Below are 17,533 nucleotides of genomic sequence, written 5' to 3'. Positions count from 1 at the left end.
CCCAGACTGGAATGCAGTTGCTCTATCATAGCTCACTGCAGCCTTGAACTCCTGGGCCAACACTATCCTCCTGCCTCAGCCTCCTGAGTAGCTAGGACTACAGGTATGTGCCACCACACTCAGCTAATTTTTAAAATTTTTAAATTCTTTATAGGGATGGGGGGGTCTCACTGTATTGCCCAGGCTGGTCTTGAACTCCTGGTCTCAAGTGATCGTCTTGCCTTGGCCTCTCAAAGCGCTGGAATTACAGGTGTGAGCCACCACGCCCAACCCAGAACCTATGCTCATTTTAAAATTGGCTTGTCTTTTTATTGTTGAGTTGTAAGAATTCTTTATATATTCTGGGCTCAAGACCCTTGTCAGATACATTATTTGCAAATATTTTCTCTCATTCTGTGGGTTGTCTTTTCAACTACTATGTATCATTTGTATCACAAAAGTTTTACATTTTAATGACATCCAATGTTTCTATTTTTTTCTTTTGTTACTTGTGCTTTTGGTGTTGTATCTAAGAAACCATTACCTAAGCCAAAGTCCTAAAGATTTACTTGTATGTTTTCCTCTAAGAATTTTAGAGTTTTAGGCCAGGTGTGGTGGCATGTACCTGTAATCCCAGCACTTTGGGAGATGGAGGTGGGAAGATCGCTTTAGCCCAGGAGTTCAAGCCTGCAGTGAAGTAGGGATCCAACTTTATTATTTTGTATATGGATATCCACTTGTCCCAGCAACATTTCTCCCCCACTGAATTATATTGCCACCCTTGTTCAAAACCATTTCACCATAAATGGTTTATTTATGGACTGTCAGTTCTATTCTATTGGTTTATATCTCTATTTTATGCTAGTACCACATTGTCTTGATTATGTAGTTTTGTAGTATGTTTTGAAATCAGGAAGTCTGAGTTCTCCAACTTTGTACTTTTTCAAGATTGCTTAGGCTGTTCTGGGTCCCTTGCATTTTCATATGAATTTTAGAATCAACTTGTCAATTTCTGTAATAAAGCCAGCTGGGATCTTAAAAAAAATATATAATAGACTTTATTTTTTGGAAAAGTTTTAGGTTTACAGAAAAATTGAGCAGAGAGTATAAAGGGTTCCCATATACCCATTCCCCCCACATATCCACAGTTTCTTCTATTATTAACATCTTGCATCAGTGTGGTATACTTGTTACTATTGATGAACCAATATTGATATGCTATTATTAACTAAAATCTATGCTTTGCATTAGCATTAACTCTTTGTGTTTTACATTTTTATGGGTTTTGACAAATGCATAATGTCTTGTATCTACCATTACAGTATCATTCAGAATAGTTTCATTGCTCTAAAAATCCCCATAGCCAACCTCTTCATCCCTCCCTACCTCCCCCGAGTCCCCTAGTAACCACTGATGTTTTTTACTGTCTCTATAGTTTTGCCTTTTCCACAATATCATATAGTTGGAATCATACAGAATGTAGCCTTTTAAAAGGGGCTTCTTTGACTTAGCAGTATACATTTAAGTTTCCTTTATGTCTTTTCATGGCTTGATAATGCATTTATTTTTATCACTTATTATTACCTAATAATATCCCATTGTATGAATGTACTTACTGATTAATATTGCACTCACTGATTAGTATGGATGTACTAGAGTTTGTTTATCCATTCACTTATTGAAGGACATCTTGATTGCTTCTAAGATTTAGTAGCTATGAATAAAGCTTAGCCAGGCATGGTGGCTCAGGCCTATAATCCCAGTGCTTTAGGAGGCCATGGCAGGAGGGTCCCTTGAGGCTGAGAATTCAAGATCGTAGTGAGACTCCCATCTCTACCAAAAGAAAAAAAAGTCTGGAGTGGTAGTGTGCACCTGTAGTCCTAGCTACCTGGGAGGCCACAGTAGGAGGATGGCTGAGCCCATGAGTTCAAGGCTACAGTAGGTTATAATCACACAACTGCACTCCAGCCTGGATAACCTAGCGAGACCCTGTCCCTATAAAATAACATAAAGCTGCTATAACCATCCATGTGCAGGTTTTGTGTGGGCATAAGTTTTCACTTCATTTGGCTAAATACTAAGGAGTGTAATTGCTGCGTTGTAGGGTAGGACTATGTTTAGTTTTGTAAGAAATTGCCAAACTGTCTTTCAAAGTGGCTGTACCATTTTGCATTCCTACCAGCAATGAATGAGAGTTGCTATTGCTCCACATCCTCACCAGGATTTGGTGTTTTAAGTGTTTTGGATTTTCACCATCTAAATAGGTATATAGTGGTATCACATTGTTTTAATTTGCAATTCTCTAATGACATATGATGGAGAGCGTCTTATACTTATTTGCCATTTGTATACCTTTTTTGGTGAGGTGTCTGTTAAGAATCTCTGGCCCATTTTTTAATTGGGTTGTTTACTTTTTTTATTGTTGAGGTCTCTGTATGTATGTTTTGTATAGCAGTCCTTTATCAGAAAAGTCTTTTGCAGATATTTTCTCCTAGTCTATGGCTTGTCATCTGATTCTTTGGAGAGTATTTTTTGCAGAGCAGAAGTTTAAAATTTCAATAAAGTCCAGCTTATCATTTATTTCTTTCATGAATTGTAGCTTTGGTATTGCCAGCTAAGATTTAATAGGGATTGCATTGAATCTGTAGATCAATTTGGGGAGTACTGTGTTGCCATCTTAGCAGTATTATGTCTTTGTTTCATGAACATGTGTGCCTTTCCTTTTATTTGGATTTTCTTTCATTTCTTTCAACAATATTTTGTAGTTTTCTGTGTATTACATTTCTTTTGTTAAATTTATTTATAAGTATTTTATTCTTTTTGATGCTATTGTTAGTGGAATTGTTCTCTTAATTTCATTTTTGGATTGTTCATTGCTTCTGTATAGCATATTAGCTCTTTTCTATCCTATCATACCTTCTTACTCTATATTCTGGGAAATTTCCTGACCTTACCTTTGGACTCTTTCTATTGAATTTTTTAATTTTAGCAATAACTTTTACATTTCAAGCGCTCTTATTTATTGCTTGTTAATTTTTCCTATTAATATTATTTACTTGTTTTTGGATGCATTATTTTCCTCAGTGTCTTCGAGGATACTTATTGGAATTTTTTTTGCTGGTGGAGGAGGTGTGTGTCCCCTTCCCCCGACTCTGTTACCTGGATTATCTCTTTCGAGATCTTTTTTTCTTTTATGTCTTTTTTATGTGTCAGGATTTCTTCAAATGTATACATTCTTTGGTTGTCCATATATAATTAAGAATGAGGCACTAAAACCTGGTTGGGAGATCCATGTATTTAGATAGGACTTACAGACTGGACTTAGAGCAGAGAACACTTGGGGATAAGGAAGGCCTTGATGCTGGAATGTGTTCTCTGCTCTGAGGCTAATCATCTTCCTGAAGAGAATTGTTGGTTATTTGTTTATTTTGATTGGCTGATTTTCTTGTTGTGATTGGACATGAGTAGATGGTCAGTAGATGCCTAGTTCTTGTCTTTTTGGTCTATTGTGGGAGTAGCCTAACTGATCTGATAGAAACCTGAACTTGAATATCCTCTTTTTATCCCTGTTCTCTTTAGTTGAAGAATGGTTTGGCTCTTGGTATTTCATGTGCCAGTGATTGTTAACTGGGGCCCTGGACCTCTTAAGGGGTATCCCCCGGATTATATTCAGGAGATCCCCAAGGTTATATTCAAAATTGCCTGTGCACAGTTTTCTGGGGAAAAGGTCCACAGCTGTCAGGAGGTTCTCACAGCAGTTGGTGAACCTGAAAAGGTTAAACATTGTTGTGGCTTTGCTTTCCATTCCAACATACTGAGTTATTAAAATTCCACTTTCATGTTCTGTGAAGTACAGGGCACATTGACATTTTAGATAACGAGAGCTGCTTTTCTCCTTAAACTTGCAGAAGATGTACAGAAATGAATACAATAAGGTGGAAGATAAGTACTTTAAGAAAGACAAAGATGCAATGCTATAAAAGTTTATAAAAAGATATTATTTCCCTTGTAGAGGGAATTTAGGTTTCTTTTTGTTAAACTGGTTTAGTTTGAACAACATTTGTAATGTTGAACTGATGTACTATGAGGATAAATTAGAACATTTGTTTATATTGCATCCTCTACACTTATAACTAAGTATGAAAAATTTTCCCTGGAAGCTCTTATGTAAATATTTTTTACCAGCATGGTTGCAAAGCAGTACAGTCATTCCTGCCACTCCTACAAGTTGCTGTGCCTAAAGGTGGTCCCTATATAAATATTTATTTTGTGCTTCTAACAGGAAAGAAATCTAACTTTAAACATCAAGAAAGTAAAACTCATCTTGGGTGTACTTGCTTGCTCATATAATGAGGGGTTTAGTTATCCTGTTTCAGGAAAAAAAAAAATTGGTAATATGGGATTTTCCTTTAAGAAGATCTTACTACTTTCCCCTGCTGCTTTTGTGAAAATAATTTTTAAAATTTGGATCAAAATATTATGCTATACCCCAGAAATCTCAAGTCCCATTTTGTATTAAGAGTGGAAAAACTCCTATATTAACTTGTGAGTACTTTGGCTAATATTTATGATAGTTTTTAGGATGACATAAACATTGTATTTCATGAAAATATTCAAAATTGGGTTCAGAGATAATGCATCATTTTAGTACTTTGTTGTCTGAACATTTATTTAGCGCTTTTATGTGCTAAATTGACAGTCTGCTTTTTTATTCTAAAAATTGATTTAGTTATTAAATCTTAAGTTTTCTGAAATAAGTTGGAATTTTAAAATAGTTTACTTCTCATTAATAATTCTAGCTTTTAAAAGTATATTTTGTCTTAAGTTAAAAATAAATAGTTCAGGTAAGTTTAGGGCTTCCTTAATTACAGTAAACTAAAGAATTAACTTTTTCTTCTTTTTTTCTTAATCAGTGCAAATTAGATTCAACTTTAGTCTCTTGCTATAGTTATCTTGATTTGTTAGTACACTAGTAATATTTTGGTTTACAATGTAAAATGTTTTCTCTTTTCTCTCATGAACATTATTTTCCTAAATTGTTTCTTTCCTCTTCATCCCATTTTCCTGCTCTTAAAAGTTGTGGTGCCATGGCTGGGTGCAGTGGCTCACGCCTGTAATCCCAGCACTTTGGGAGGCTGAGGCGGGCAGGTCACAAGGTCAGGAGTTTGAGAACAGCCTGACCAACATGGTGAAACCCCGTCTCTATTAAAAATACAAAAATTAGCCGAGCATGGTGGCGTGCACCTGTAATCCCAGCTACTCAGGAGGCTGAGGCAGGAGAATCGCTTGAACCCAGGAGGTGGAGGTTGCAGTGAGCCGAGATCGTGCCACTGCACTCCAGCCTGGGCAACAGAGCGAGACTCCATCTCAAAAAAAAAAAAAGTTGTGGCGCTAACCTATTTTTGTCCTGTTTTGCTTCAGTTAACACCCCATGAAAATCTCTGAAATTAATGTTCAAATGTAATGAGTTAGGCCTGATATAATTTAAAGAAAGAATAAATCATTGTTTCCCTCCAAATGTTTAATGCAGTTATAGTAGCTGCTAATATATAAATGGAGATTAAAATTTATTTTCACTAGTTGTTTCACCTGTTGCATTGTTAAAACAAAATGAGGATTTCACTGGGACACACGGACATTTTCAAACATACATAAAGTAGGAAAAATTGTAAAATAACCCCCCCATTTACCCATTACTCAGCCTCAACAGTGATCAACATGTGGTCAGTCTCATCTGTACCTACTCCCAACTCACTCCAGCTGGATTCTTTTAAAGAAATTCACTGGGTGACTTGTACAGTAAGTAGGATTAGCATCTAAATGTTTGTTACTAGGTTTATGTGAGAAAGAGGCACTGTTTGATATATTTTGGTAATTCATATATATACATGAACTTGTATGCTGACTTATTTAGCCAAAAATAAGTACTCTTTTCAATACTGATTCATTCAAGTGTATGTTATTTTCAGGACAAAAGTTTACCAATCAGTTAGAATTTATAAAGAACAACATGCTAATGAGGTTGGGTTGATATTTCTCTCCTGGGTTTGAAGATTCATGTGATGCCCTCCTTAAAGAGTATTAATATGGCAAAACAGATTTGTTATAACCCAATCTAATTATAATTGTTTATTCTTTTGAATAGGGGCTAATTGAAGATTTTATTTATTTATTATTTTAAAATACTCATTTGACCTAAGTAAAAGTAGTGTCAGCATAGGTATAATATAATGCTTCATTGATTTCTTATGCTTACACAATATGCAAGTAAATACTTAATTAGATTTATTCCTGCATTTCTGTTTTTTAGCTCAAGATATTATAAATACTTAGTTTCCTTAATTTAAGAACCTCAGTTTGTGTTTTTAAATATCTTTTGTAATTGTTCAAACATTAATTAAACTGGATCTTAAGAAGTCATAATATCCAAATAAATTAAATGTTTATTTGCTATTATAAAAATATATTTTCTACCCCCAAATTCAGAAAATACAGAGAAGTAGAAAAAAAGAGTAAAACATTCTTAGTCCTGTTATCCAAACACATACTACTCTTACTATTTTGATATAGCTCCTTCTGGTTTTTATTCTCTGTTTAGATTATTTTTAACAATTTTATGGTATATACAACTTTTGTGTTTTACATTTTCACTAGCATTATTTTATGTTTCTTTGAAAAAAATTATGTTCGGTTAGAAAATTTCAGTTTTAGGTTAAAAGTAAATTAAAGCAATATATTTTCAGAGTTAGAACTGTCTTCTGCATTGCTTTAATACCAACTTAATGCTTTATATTTTTCAATTTAGGTTTATTTCTTTAAAATTTATGAAGAAACCCCAATGTACCATGCTGGGTTTTTTTTTTTTTTTTTTTTTTTTGTCTTTTTGTTCTTTTGTTTTTTGAGACAGAGTCTCGCTTTGTCACCCAGGCTGGAGTACAGTGGCTCCATCTCAGCTCACTGCAACCTCTGCCTCCTGGGTTCAAGTGATTCTCCTGCCTCAGCCTCCTGAGTAGCTGGGATTACAGGCACGCATCACCACCCCCAGCTAATTTTGTATTTTTTTGGTAGAGACGGGGTTTCGCTGTATTGGCCAGGCTGGTCTCAAACTCCTGAGCTCAAGCAATGCATCCACCTTGGCCTCCCAGAATCCTGGGATTACAGGCATGAGCTACTGCTCCCGGCCTGTTCACTGTTTTTAGATGTACAGTTTTATGATTTTTGACAAACATGTACTCATGTAACTACTACTACAATCAAGATAGAGAATATTTTTCATCACCCTAAAACATTCCCTTGTGCCCCCTTTGTAGTTGGACCTAGCTTTTTCCCTAGCCTCAGCCCCTGGCAACCACTGATTTGATTTTTTTTCTCTATAGTTTTGCCTTTTCCAGAATGTTATATAAAAGGAATCATACAGTATATAGCCTTTTGTTCTGTCTAGCTTCTTTCATTCAGTCTAATGCTTTGAGATTCATCCATATTATTGTGTGTGTTGGGTAGTTCTTTCCTTTTTATTGATGAGTAGGATTCCGTTGTGTGGATGTACTACAATTTGTTTATCCATTCACTGGTTGTTGGACCTTGCATGGTTTCCAGTTTTCAGTAATTATGAATGATGTTGATACTTTCCCATATGGGTCTTTTTATGGACCTATGTTTTAATTTTTCTTGAGTAAATACCCAGGAATGGGATTGCTGGGTCACCGGAGCATTTTGATATTCGTTATCTCAGCATTTTGATATTCGTTATCTCATTGGGATGCCGAAGTTTGTAAGGGAAAATCCAGGAACACCATTCCTTTTTTATGACTGGGAAACCGAGACTCAGGGTTGCAAACAGCTTATGGGCTTAAAACCAGATCTTGTAAGTCCAAGTCATTTGCTATCTTTACTAGAATATAATGTTGTTTTCAATGACGTTTCCTTGTTTTATTATAGCAACAGGGTTAACAAATCTCTCAGATCTTTGCAACAAGAATGGAAATATTTATCAGTAACTGAGAGTCAATATTAATAAGATTCTTCCTCAAGTTGTTAGTTTCCATTTCTGGCCTAGAAATTTGGGAGTTCATACAATAAGTGTTAACTCTTAAAGTCTAATCTTAATCTTGGATAAATATCCTCCCCCTCAATTTATTTCGCATAAATAATTAATATCTCACCAGAGCATCAGTTGTATAGTCATGGCACTGTGTAACAACATTTTGGTCAATGGCAGACAACATATATGATGGTGGTCACATAAGATTATAATACTGTGTTTTTATTGTACCTTTTCTATGTTTAGATATGTGTAGACATGCAAATATTTACCATTGTGTTATAATTGCTTACAGTATTCAGAACAGTAACATGCTGTACAGGTTTGTAGCCTAGGAACAATAGGCCATACCATATAGCCTAGGGCTATAGCAGGGTCTACCATGTAGGTTTGTATAAGTATATACTGATATTCATATAACAACAGAATTGCCTAAGGATGCATTTTTCAGAATGTATCCCTATCCTTAAGCGATAAAGCGTGACTGTATATGGAATAAGATTCTTCTCTAAAGATGATCGAATCTGTCTTCTGGCATCTAAAAATTTGAAATTCTCTGTCATATTAAAGGTTTTCCTTAATATAAATGTAGTAAAATACATTTTGAATGATTAGATTTTTCCCTCAAACTTTTCATCCTGCCAGACTTTCGTTTCATATAAGCTTTAAAAACAGTTTGCCAAATTCTCTCTAAATACTCATGCTGGTCAATAGAGAGTAGCTCAAATGTATAAATTTCAGTTTTCCATTTAGTGTAAAGTTTTTATTTTTTTCCATCATAAAATTATTGAACAACGTGTCTACCAAACTTTAAGAACATCTAGCATAGTTATTTACACATAGAAGATGTCTTATTCCATATTACCTTGCCTCTAACATGCAAGAGCAGTGGTGGTAGAAAAAGCCTTGAGTCAGAAGACCTTGTTTCAAAGCCGCAGTTGTGTGAACTCACAGAAATCATGAAACCACTCATTCTCAGCCTTCTCTTCTGCACATGAGGAACAACCACACTTTCTCTATGACTTGCACACTAGGAAAGCAGAAGATATAGTCATTAACCAGCTGAAGCGACAACAAAAAAAATTAAGTATTGCATTCCAAGTCACTGGTTTTGCAACTCTTAGCCAATGAGTCCAATTTTACCTTTACAAACAATGACTAAACTTGGGCAATAGCATTTCTAGTTATATTCAGGTACTGAGAGTGAAAGATATAATAATGCCTTTGATTAAACAACCTAAAGAATTATCTAAGTTTAATTATAGGCTTATTCTTTCTAAAAGAGTAATAACTGTAATTATTAAAATGTTAATTTAATGAAAAATAACTTTTATATTTCTCATTTTAATGTTTACAAAACAGGAATACCTAACCATAACTGGGGTCAAATTCTAGCCACTAATTGAATGAAGTTGTATAAATTTCATGACTTCACTTAAAAAATGAGGATAATAACGACATGAATCTTTATGAGATTCAAGACAATGCATATAAAATACTTAGCACAGTGCCTATAAGGGTTAAATAGAACCCATTTAAGGACTTTGGGGGAGGTGGTGGCAGTAAATAATTGGAAGCATTGAGTCAGTCTTTATTTTGGACTTCAGGGAACTTGGTGTTTAGTTTTGATCACATGTTCCATTCAACTGAACAGAACCCAAATTTAGTCATAGTGAGGTTAGTAAAATATATAAATAACCCAGTCCAAAGAGAAAATTCTAAATTTCAACTCTACCATATTTTCTGTTTAAGGAGTGGAGACTTTGAAATAATAGTAAAATAGAAACTGATGAAGTTTATGAAGGTGATAAAAAATGAGAAAGTGGACAAGGTGTGGAAAGGATTAAGAATTTAATCACTGTTTCTGAATTTTAATTATGTTGACAGATTTTTATGATAGAGAAATGCTATTTTTTTAGATCAAGGTAGTATATAATCATTATTTTGTTAGACATGCATAGGAATTTACCAAAGGGGGAGGAATTTAGGGTTCTTTCTTTCTACTCTAGTAGATATTTTCCAAAGTCTTATATAATTAAAGAAATACTTTTAAAATTTTGGTAAAACCTTTCTTTTTGTCTTGACTTTAGCCTTTCTGGTTATAGAAGACATGTGTTCTTATAAGTGAAACAGCTAGGGGTAAAGTTTTCTTTTTTTTTTTTTGAGACAGAGTCTCACTCTGTTGTCCAGGCTGGAGTGCAGTGGCCCCATCTCGGCTCACTGCATACTCCGCCTCCCAGGTTCACACCATTCTCCTGCCTCAGCCTCCTGAGTAGCTGGGACTACAGGCACCCGCCACCATGCCCAGCTAATTTTTTGTATTTTTTGGTAGAGACGGGGTTTCACCGTGTTAGCCGGGATGGTCTCGATCTCCTGACCTTGTGATCCGCCTGCCTCAGCCTCCCAAAGTGCTGGGATTACAGGCGTGAGCCACCACACCCGGCCTAATGTTTTCTTTTTAAGTATTCTGAAGAACAGATTCTGCTTGATTTAAATGGGGCAGTTTTTATGTTTTTCTGTAATCCTTGTTTCATCACAGAGAGTTGTTCTGAGTTGTTTTTTCTTTTCTATTTTCAATACTTGAGTTCAAAGCACTTTACAAATGTTTATTATATTTAGAAACATTCATCCTAACCGCAGCTTGCTTGCTGTTAAAAATATTATACATTTCTAAATATGTTCAAAACCAAACATTATTCAATAATGTGATTTTTAAGGGCATGTAGAATGAATAGAAAAGAATGAATTACTTGATGAGCTTCATAACACTGCTATTTATAATTATTTGCATGTGGAAATTCATTGTTTCAATTTGTTTCTTGACTTAAAAACAGTAGTCATACAGTAGACATATTTTTGCTCTCTTGATTTGCAGTAAGATTTTAAATGCCATCTATTAAATTTGCCTATTATATTTCTCCTGAAAAGTAAGAGGTGTGTTTTTGAAAATGGAAAAGGCACAGATGCTGTTTTCAGGCACAAACTCTGTTTTCAAAAGGTTGGTTTGAGGAGCTTGTTTTTCTTATTTGCCCATCTCCTAAAAAGAATGCTGACATGAGTTATGAAGAATAGAGAGTATTTGATGTATGTGGAGGCTCATTTACCCAAATTATGAACATTTCTTAATTTATGGTGATTAAATTTCTGCTTTATTAAGACAATGGTTTTTTAGTCTTTTCTGTATTAACGTAGAAAGAAAGAAAAATATTAGCCAGGATATTGTTGTTTGGTGTCCAACAAGTTTTAATAGTAGTTTTTACCATTAAAGTCTTAAACTGGATTTTTGTCTCTTTAATTGTACAGTAATGAAAGCTTATCTCTGTCGTTTCCCTCTTGTTTCTCCTTACCATAGCTTTTCACGTTGTATTCTATCACTAAATTATAAAGCAGTAAGCATATGACGACAGCATGTTACTCTCTTACACCAGTGTGTAAAAGTGCAGGACAGGCATCTATTAAGAGGGTGTGAAATACATTTAATCTTCAGAGCTAGATAACCTGGGCAAGTTCAAGCAACTTTTAAATAGGCCGTTCGTTTTAACTTTCTGTTTGTTCGCAGTAATCTCATTCTCACCCACCTTTTCATTCTAGTTTAAAACACTTCACAAATACCTGACAGTAAAAGGCATAATGAATGCTTCACAGACTCAGATTTCTCTAATGGGAACTATTAAATTGACATTCATTTAAAAAAATTATTTGGCATAATATACAGTAATTCATTTAGCAAGCTACCATTTGGAAGCTGCAGAAAAAGGAGAGACTATATTCTTTGAATAGATTTGTTACTTTTCTAATTTGTTTCTCCTTAGTTTAGTTAATAATATAAATACAGGTTGAGCATTTCAAATGCAAAAATCTGAAATCCAGAATGCTCCAAAATCGGAAATTTTCTGAGCATTGACATGACATCAAAGGAAATGCTCATTGAAAGAGTTTAGATTTTTGGATACGGGATGCTCAACTGGTATAATGCAAATATTACAAAATCCAAATAAACTCAAAAATCCGAAACACTTTTGGTACCCAGCATTTCAGATAAGGAATACTCAACCTGTATAAGCAACTAAGATAGTGAAAGGATATTTTCTACATATAAAGTAAATTAAAAAATTTTAAAAAGCTTTATTTCTTGTGACTAAGTGCTAACCTTTATCAATCTAAAAAAAAAAAAAAAGACTGTTAGTATTCTTATCTGATGGTGTTTCTAAAAAGTGCGTACTCAGAAAATGTTCTTTTACTCCAAAGACAAAGTATAGCTTTGGCAACTCTGTTTTTCTACATTTCCAACTAAGTTTGAGCTTGTCTGAATCACGCATCACCAGTTTTGTGATGAAGCAGCTATACTTCTCATTAAGTCTCTGCCCTTTCAGTCCCTCTCTTTCTAATAGGCCCAGCAAAGTTACCTAATGTCTATGTCACATGAATGCAGCCTGAGTGTACAAAATTCTGCAGTACCAAAATATTACAATGTGCATATATTAGGTCACACATATACACTTATATCAAACTAATGAATTAGTTAGAAAATAGCACAAGTGTTGATTCTTGAAAGTGCTGTATAATTAGCAAGGGGACTTTTGGAGACAAAAAACAATAACAAAACCCAAGGAATTAAAATCGGTGCTGCAAAAAATGTCATATTAGAATACTGGGCTGACTCTAATAGTGTAGAAATATAATAAGATGAATTTAATAGGGATAAATATTATGATCTGTGTTTACATTTTAAAAGCACAGTATTGAGGTACAGAAATGAGAAATAATAGTTACATTGCACTAGTTAATTTTTAAAAACATGCATATCAATAGCATTCCATTAGGTCTCAGATTTTTAAAATCTTACTGAAATGATTTGTTGGAATGATTTGAAAGTAGCACAGTTGCTGACAGCATATTGCTACCCCAAACAAACAAATTTTAGGCTTCTTTAATTTTAAAAACTAGTGTTCACAATCAAGGAGGTAAGTGGGATTCTCTCCTTCTTGGCTAGTTACATTATGCCATAAGGAGGAGGAGCAGGGAAGGGGGGTGATGGGGATGATGATGATTTAAGATTACCACACTTTCACCTAATGACAAAGCTCATGGCAGGGTTAACATCATGTCATGGGGAACAAGTGAAGAAACCATGGGAGTATTTGATCTAAAATGAGGACATGGGAGAATAAAAATAGAAATCATTTTGTTTTAAACAGGGCTTTTTTGGTTGGAAATAAATAAAGCCTACTCCAATTGATATGAATATCTCAATGAAGAATATCTCCAACTGATAACAGTATCTCTAAGAACAGGAAGTGCAGCTGGTTGCAAAGGACTAGAACCAAGAACTAGAGCATTATTAGGAATCAGAATGGCGTCTTCCCTCCCTTCTCTTCTCCTTGTGACCATGAATGTCATGGTGCTTATCTTTGGAAAGTAGGAATGGGGGGGCCACAGGATAATTTTTTACCTCTTATTTTGAAACGGCCTCCCAGCACCAGCTTTGTATGATCCCCTAGTTCAAATTCCTAACAGAGATTGACAGTTATCTGTGTCTTACTTCCAGAATCTTGGAAGACAATCTGATTGACCAGCTACAGTCTGTTTTTCACCTGTGTTCCAATTATTTGTAGCCAGAGAGAAGAAAGGTCATATAGTTCAAAACAGAGCTGCAGACAGACAGGGTGGGAATCAAAGGCAGGTGGCAGCCAATCAGGGCAGACATTCCAAACTGTCCAGTGCAGGTGCCATGAAAAATTAGAATGGCTTTGTTGAAGAGAAATTATATTTGGAGGAGGGGGGTCTTAAGGAGCAGGCTTCTGGGAATCAGGCTTCAGTTCAACAAAAGAAAACACTTAAAACTTTATAAGATTAGGACCGGCTACTTTGGATTATTAAGTTCCTTGTCAGCTGTGGGCTGCAATGGCCATATGTTGATGAAACACTATAGAAGCGATTCAGGTGTTACATGGAAGGATGGTTTTGTTGACCTGTGAAGTTCCTTCTAAGCCTGAGAGTAAAATCAGTTTTGTCATAAGTTATTTCCACCAAAATAATAAAATATTAATGTTTTTCTTATAAATATATATGGTATCTTAAACCAGGGAAAGCAAGTAATCAGTGGTGGCTATGGAATTTCCATTTCAGTTGGGTTTGTTCAGGACTGGCAGTCTGGTGGCAAGGGGAGGGCAGGGGTAAGTGCTAAAGGAATTGCTTTAGAACTTCATGTACAGAGCAAGCTATCTTAGCTCTTGTGGAATAACAAACAACCCTAAAGTTTAGTGGGTTAAAACAATAGCCATTTATTTAACTCTTGTTTCTGTGGGTTGACAGTTTGAGCCTGGATCAGCTGGGTGGTTTTCTGGCCTTATTCCCGTGTCTGTTGGCAGCTGCTGGTTGGTTGGAAGCTGGCTGATCTAGGATGGCCCCAGGTGGACTGACTTGTCCACATGGCCATATCCTGGCTTCACATGGCAGCTGGGCAAAGTTCTGAGAGAAAGAGTGGATGCACTCAAGGCTTCTTGAGGTCTAAACTCAGAAGTGACATAATCTCATATCCACCAAACTCTGTTGACCAAAGTGAATCTCAGGATCACCTAAATTCAAGAGGTCTAGAAATTGACCCTGTCCTTTGATCAGAGGAGCTGCGAAGCTACATTGCAAAGAGGGGAGACCTAGAGAGGGGAATAATTGCCACCTTCTTTGTAAATAATCTACCATACCGAGCACACTTTTTGCTGTATCATGGAACAATAAAAATAGAATTTCCAAAGTTCTTTTACTCACATTTTACATATTGAGGAACCCTACAAGTTGGCTATTTGTTTAAATTTGGACAATGAATATAATAGCTGAGAAGCAGGTTTTGTTCTTGTACTGAATTATTCGTTGAGGTGGTGTGGGTAGTCAAGTTATGGATTATAAAATAAAATATTTTCCTTATTTCAAAATAAGGTAAAAGCATTCAAAGTATGTTCACTGAATATATCCAAAAAAAATTTACGTGACATTTTAGATATTTATGTTCTGATGAATAGTTAATAATGTTGAATAAAAAATTATGTGAAGAATACATTACTGTAAATGCAAATATGGCAGGGTTTTTTGCTTAAAAAGTAGCAGTTTTATATATAATTATTTGGAATTTGAAGTTTAACATCTGTCTTGTTTCTAGGAGCTCTGCCAGTGCCGGCCGGGAGAAGGCAATTGCTCCTGCTGTAAGGAGTGCATGCTGTGTCTTGGGGCCCTTTGGGACGAGTGCTGTGACTGTGTTGGTAAGTTGATACCAAGGGAGACTTCTTAATATTTCTTATCACAGAATCCTTGGCTTTAAGAGACTTTAAGGAATATAAATGTAGTTTATGCACATAAACAAGTATGTGTGTGAGATATAGTAAACATACAGAACATTGTATTTTTACATTCAATTGTATTCAGTAGTATTTACCTATACATGTATTTAAAAGCGCTTATCCTTGGGAAGTAAGAGTGGGGGGCCAAGGCAGAATGTTTAACTTTTTATTTTGAAAGTTTTTATACTGTTGAATTTTTTATAAGCAGCAGCATTTTGTTTTGTTTTTAATAAGAAGTAGGTTTTATAAGAAGAAACATTCTCCAAGATGGGTTAAGTAAAAAAAGTCAGGTTCAAAATTATGTTTATAGAATGCTATCATTTGTGTGTTAGAAAGAAAACTTACGTGTGTAGGAAGAAACACCTGTCAGCCCTTCTCTGACCAGTTAACTCATTTTTAACTTTTAAAACCCCAGTTCAAGTATCCCCTTTCCTTGGAAACCTTCCTTATTTGACTGAGATAGAGGATCCTCTATGCTTCTGAGAGATCATTTATTGCATGCTCCTATAATTGTTGTTTTGCATGTTTTTTCAACAGAGTATCAACTCCTTAAGAACAGGAATATCATCATATTGATCTTTTTTACATTATCCTTTATCGAAATAGGCTATATGCATATACTTTTTAAGTCACATAGTACTAAAACAATCCCATCTTACTTCTTTCCAAGCCTTTGATCCTATGCCCAGAGACTACCACTTTCAACTTTTCAGCGTTGCACTGCTTCCGTAATTCTGAATAATAACCCTATACTACTCTCTTGATTCTTTGATTTTAGAAACTATCAGTTGACTTCCTCTTATGGTAGACAAGCATTTAGTTCTCTTATCTCTTAATCTTCCCAGTGTGATTTTATCACTCCTTCTAGTGAAATCAGTATTTACCTTAATAATCACTCTAATGAATTAATAATATATACTCATTTGATGCATAATAATGTAAGCACTAATTAATTAAATGAGTTATCCCATTATCTGTCTTTCTGTATTTTGGGTGTATGGTGTACTTCTTGAGAGATTTCCTAATCTTTTCACCCTTGTATTAATTTTTTAAATTTTTACTTCCTTTTTTAATTTCCAAGAGCCCTTCTCTGATTGTCCTTTTTTAAGGAACATACTGTTCTTGTTTTATATGTAACATATTTTTCTTATCTTTCTGGGATTCTTAATTGTACTGTTTTGTGGTTGCTGTTGAGTTTTTTCCTTCTACTCCTTGCATGGTTTCCATTTTCTCAGGTGTCTGGTGACCCTTGGCTGTCTATTCCTTTGTAGAATTTAGGTACTCCAAAGCGGACTGGGAGTACTTAATCCATGGACAGGGCATGGAATGTAGTTTGCCTCACGAAAAGGTGGTTGGAAGATGAACTGCCTTTTTCACTGACGAGCCCTCTATTTCATGTCTATAGATCTTTCCCTTTAGGATTGCACATTTTTTCTAGAGAAAGATCTCCTGGTTTCCTGCTGGGGTTGAGGCTGGGGTATGGGGCAGTATGCCAGGCTGCAAATGTTCTGGGAACCTGAGGGGTGAGGTCACAGTAAGCATACTTTTATTTACGTTCCTTGTTTTTTTCCCATACTCATCTCTACCCTTTGCCATTTTTGGCATTCCCAGTCCAGGGCCTCTTTGGTTTAATTTCTCAAAAGATTAACTCTCTCATCTCCTACAGTTGTGGAAGAAGAGACAGGGACCTGAAGGTGTAACTACCCCCACAGAATAGGCTTGCCTCTGCCACACTGGCGCCTCCAGCTCCTGAGTCTCCTCAGGGTTCTGTGGGGTGTATGGCCTGTGTGAAGACTGCTCAGTCAGGTACCTTTAGCTCTTAGGTTCTCCACAGATAGAGTTAGTGTTTCCATTTCTTGTTTTTCTTCAGTGTTTTGTAGTGAATTCTGAGAGAATGGGAGCAGAAGTATCTTTTCCTCTGTCCTCTTATATTCATCTTGGTATCTCTAACAGCTAGCTTTGAATTATTTTAGGTCATTAACTGTATATTAATTTAATATGTACAATGAAACTAAAAAAGAGGAAATAGTCATCTTAATCTCTGATATACACACATAAGATTTTTTTTGAGACAGGGTCTTGCTATGTTGCCTAGGCTGGAGTGCAGTGGTGTGATCATGGCTCACTGCAGGCTCAACATCCTGGGCTCAAGCAGTCCTCCTGCCTCAGCCTCCCAAGT

The 17,533-nt window shown here is 35.4% G+C and overlaps 1 protein-coding gene across 2 annotated transcripts in view; it reads left to right on the top strand.

The window, feature by feature from the left end:
- Positions 1 to 17,533, top strand: part of TWSG1 (twisted gastrulation BMP signaling modulator 1) — a 67,277-nt gene that overhangs the window by 9,959 nt on the left and 39,785 nt on the right. For both annotated transcript variants that reach the window (XM_034943432.3, XM_063597183.1), the window contains exon 3: positions 15,177 to 15,276. In XM_034943432.3, coding sequence (XP_034799323.1) covers positions 15,177 to 15,276 — 100 coding nt within the window. The remainder of the gene's footprint in view (positions 1 to 15,176; positions 15,277 to 17,533) is intronic.

This window comes from Pan paniscus, chromosome 17 (assembly GCF_029289425.2).
Source record: "Pan paniscus chromosome 17, NHGRI_mPanPan1-v2.0_pri, whole genome shotgun sequence".
NCBI classification, from domain to species: Eukaryota; Metazoa; Chordata; class Mammalia; order Primates; family Hominidae; genus Pan; species Pan paniscus.
Note: the sequence above shows the minus strand (reverse complement) of the source record. Positions and strands in the feature narration are given on the sequence as shown.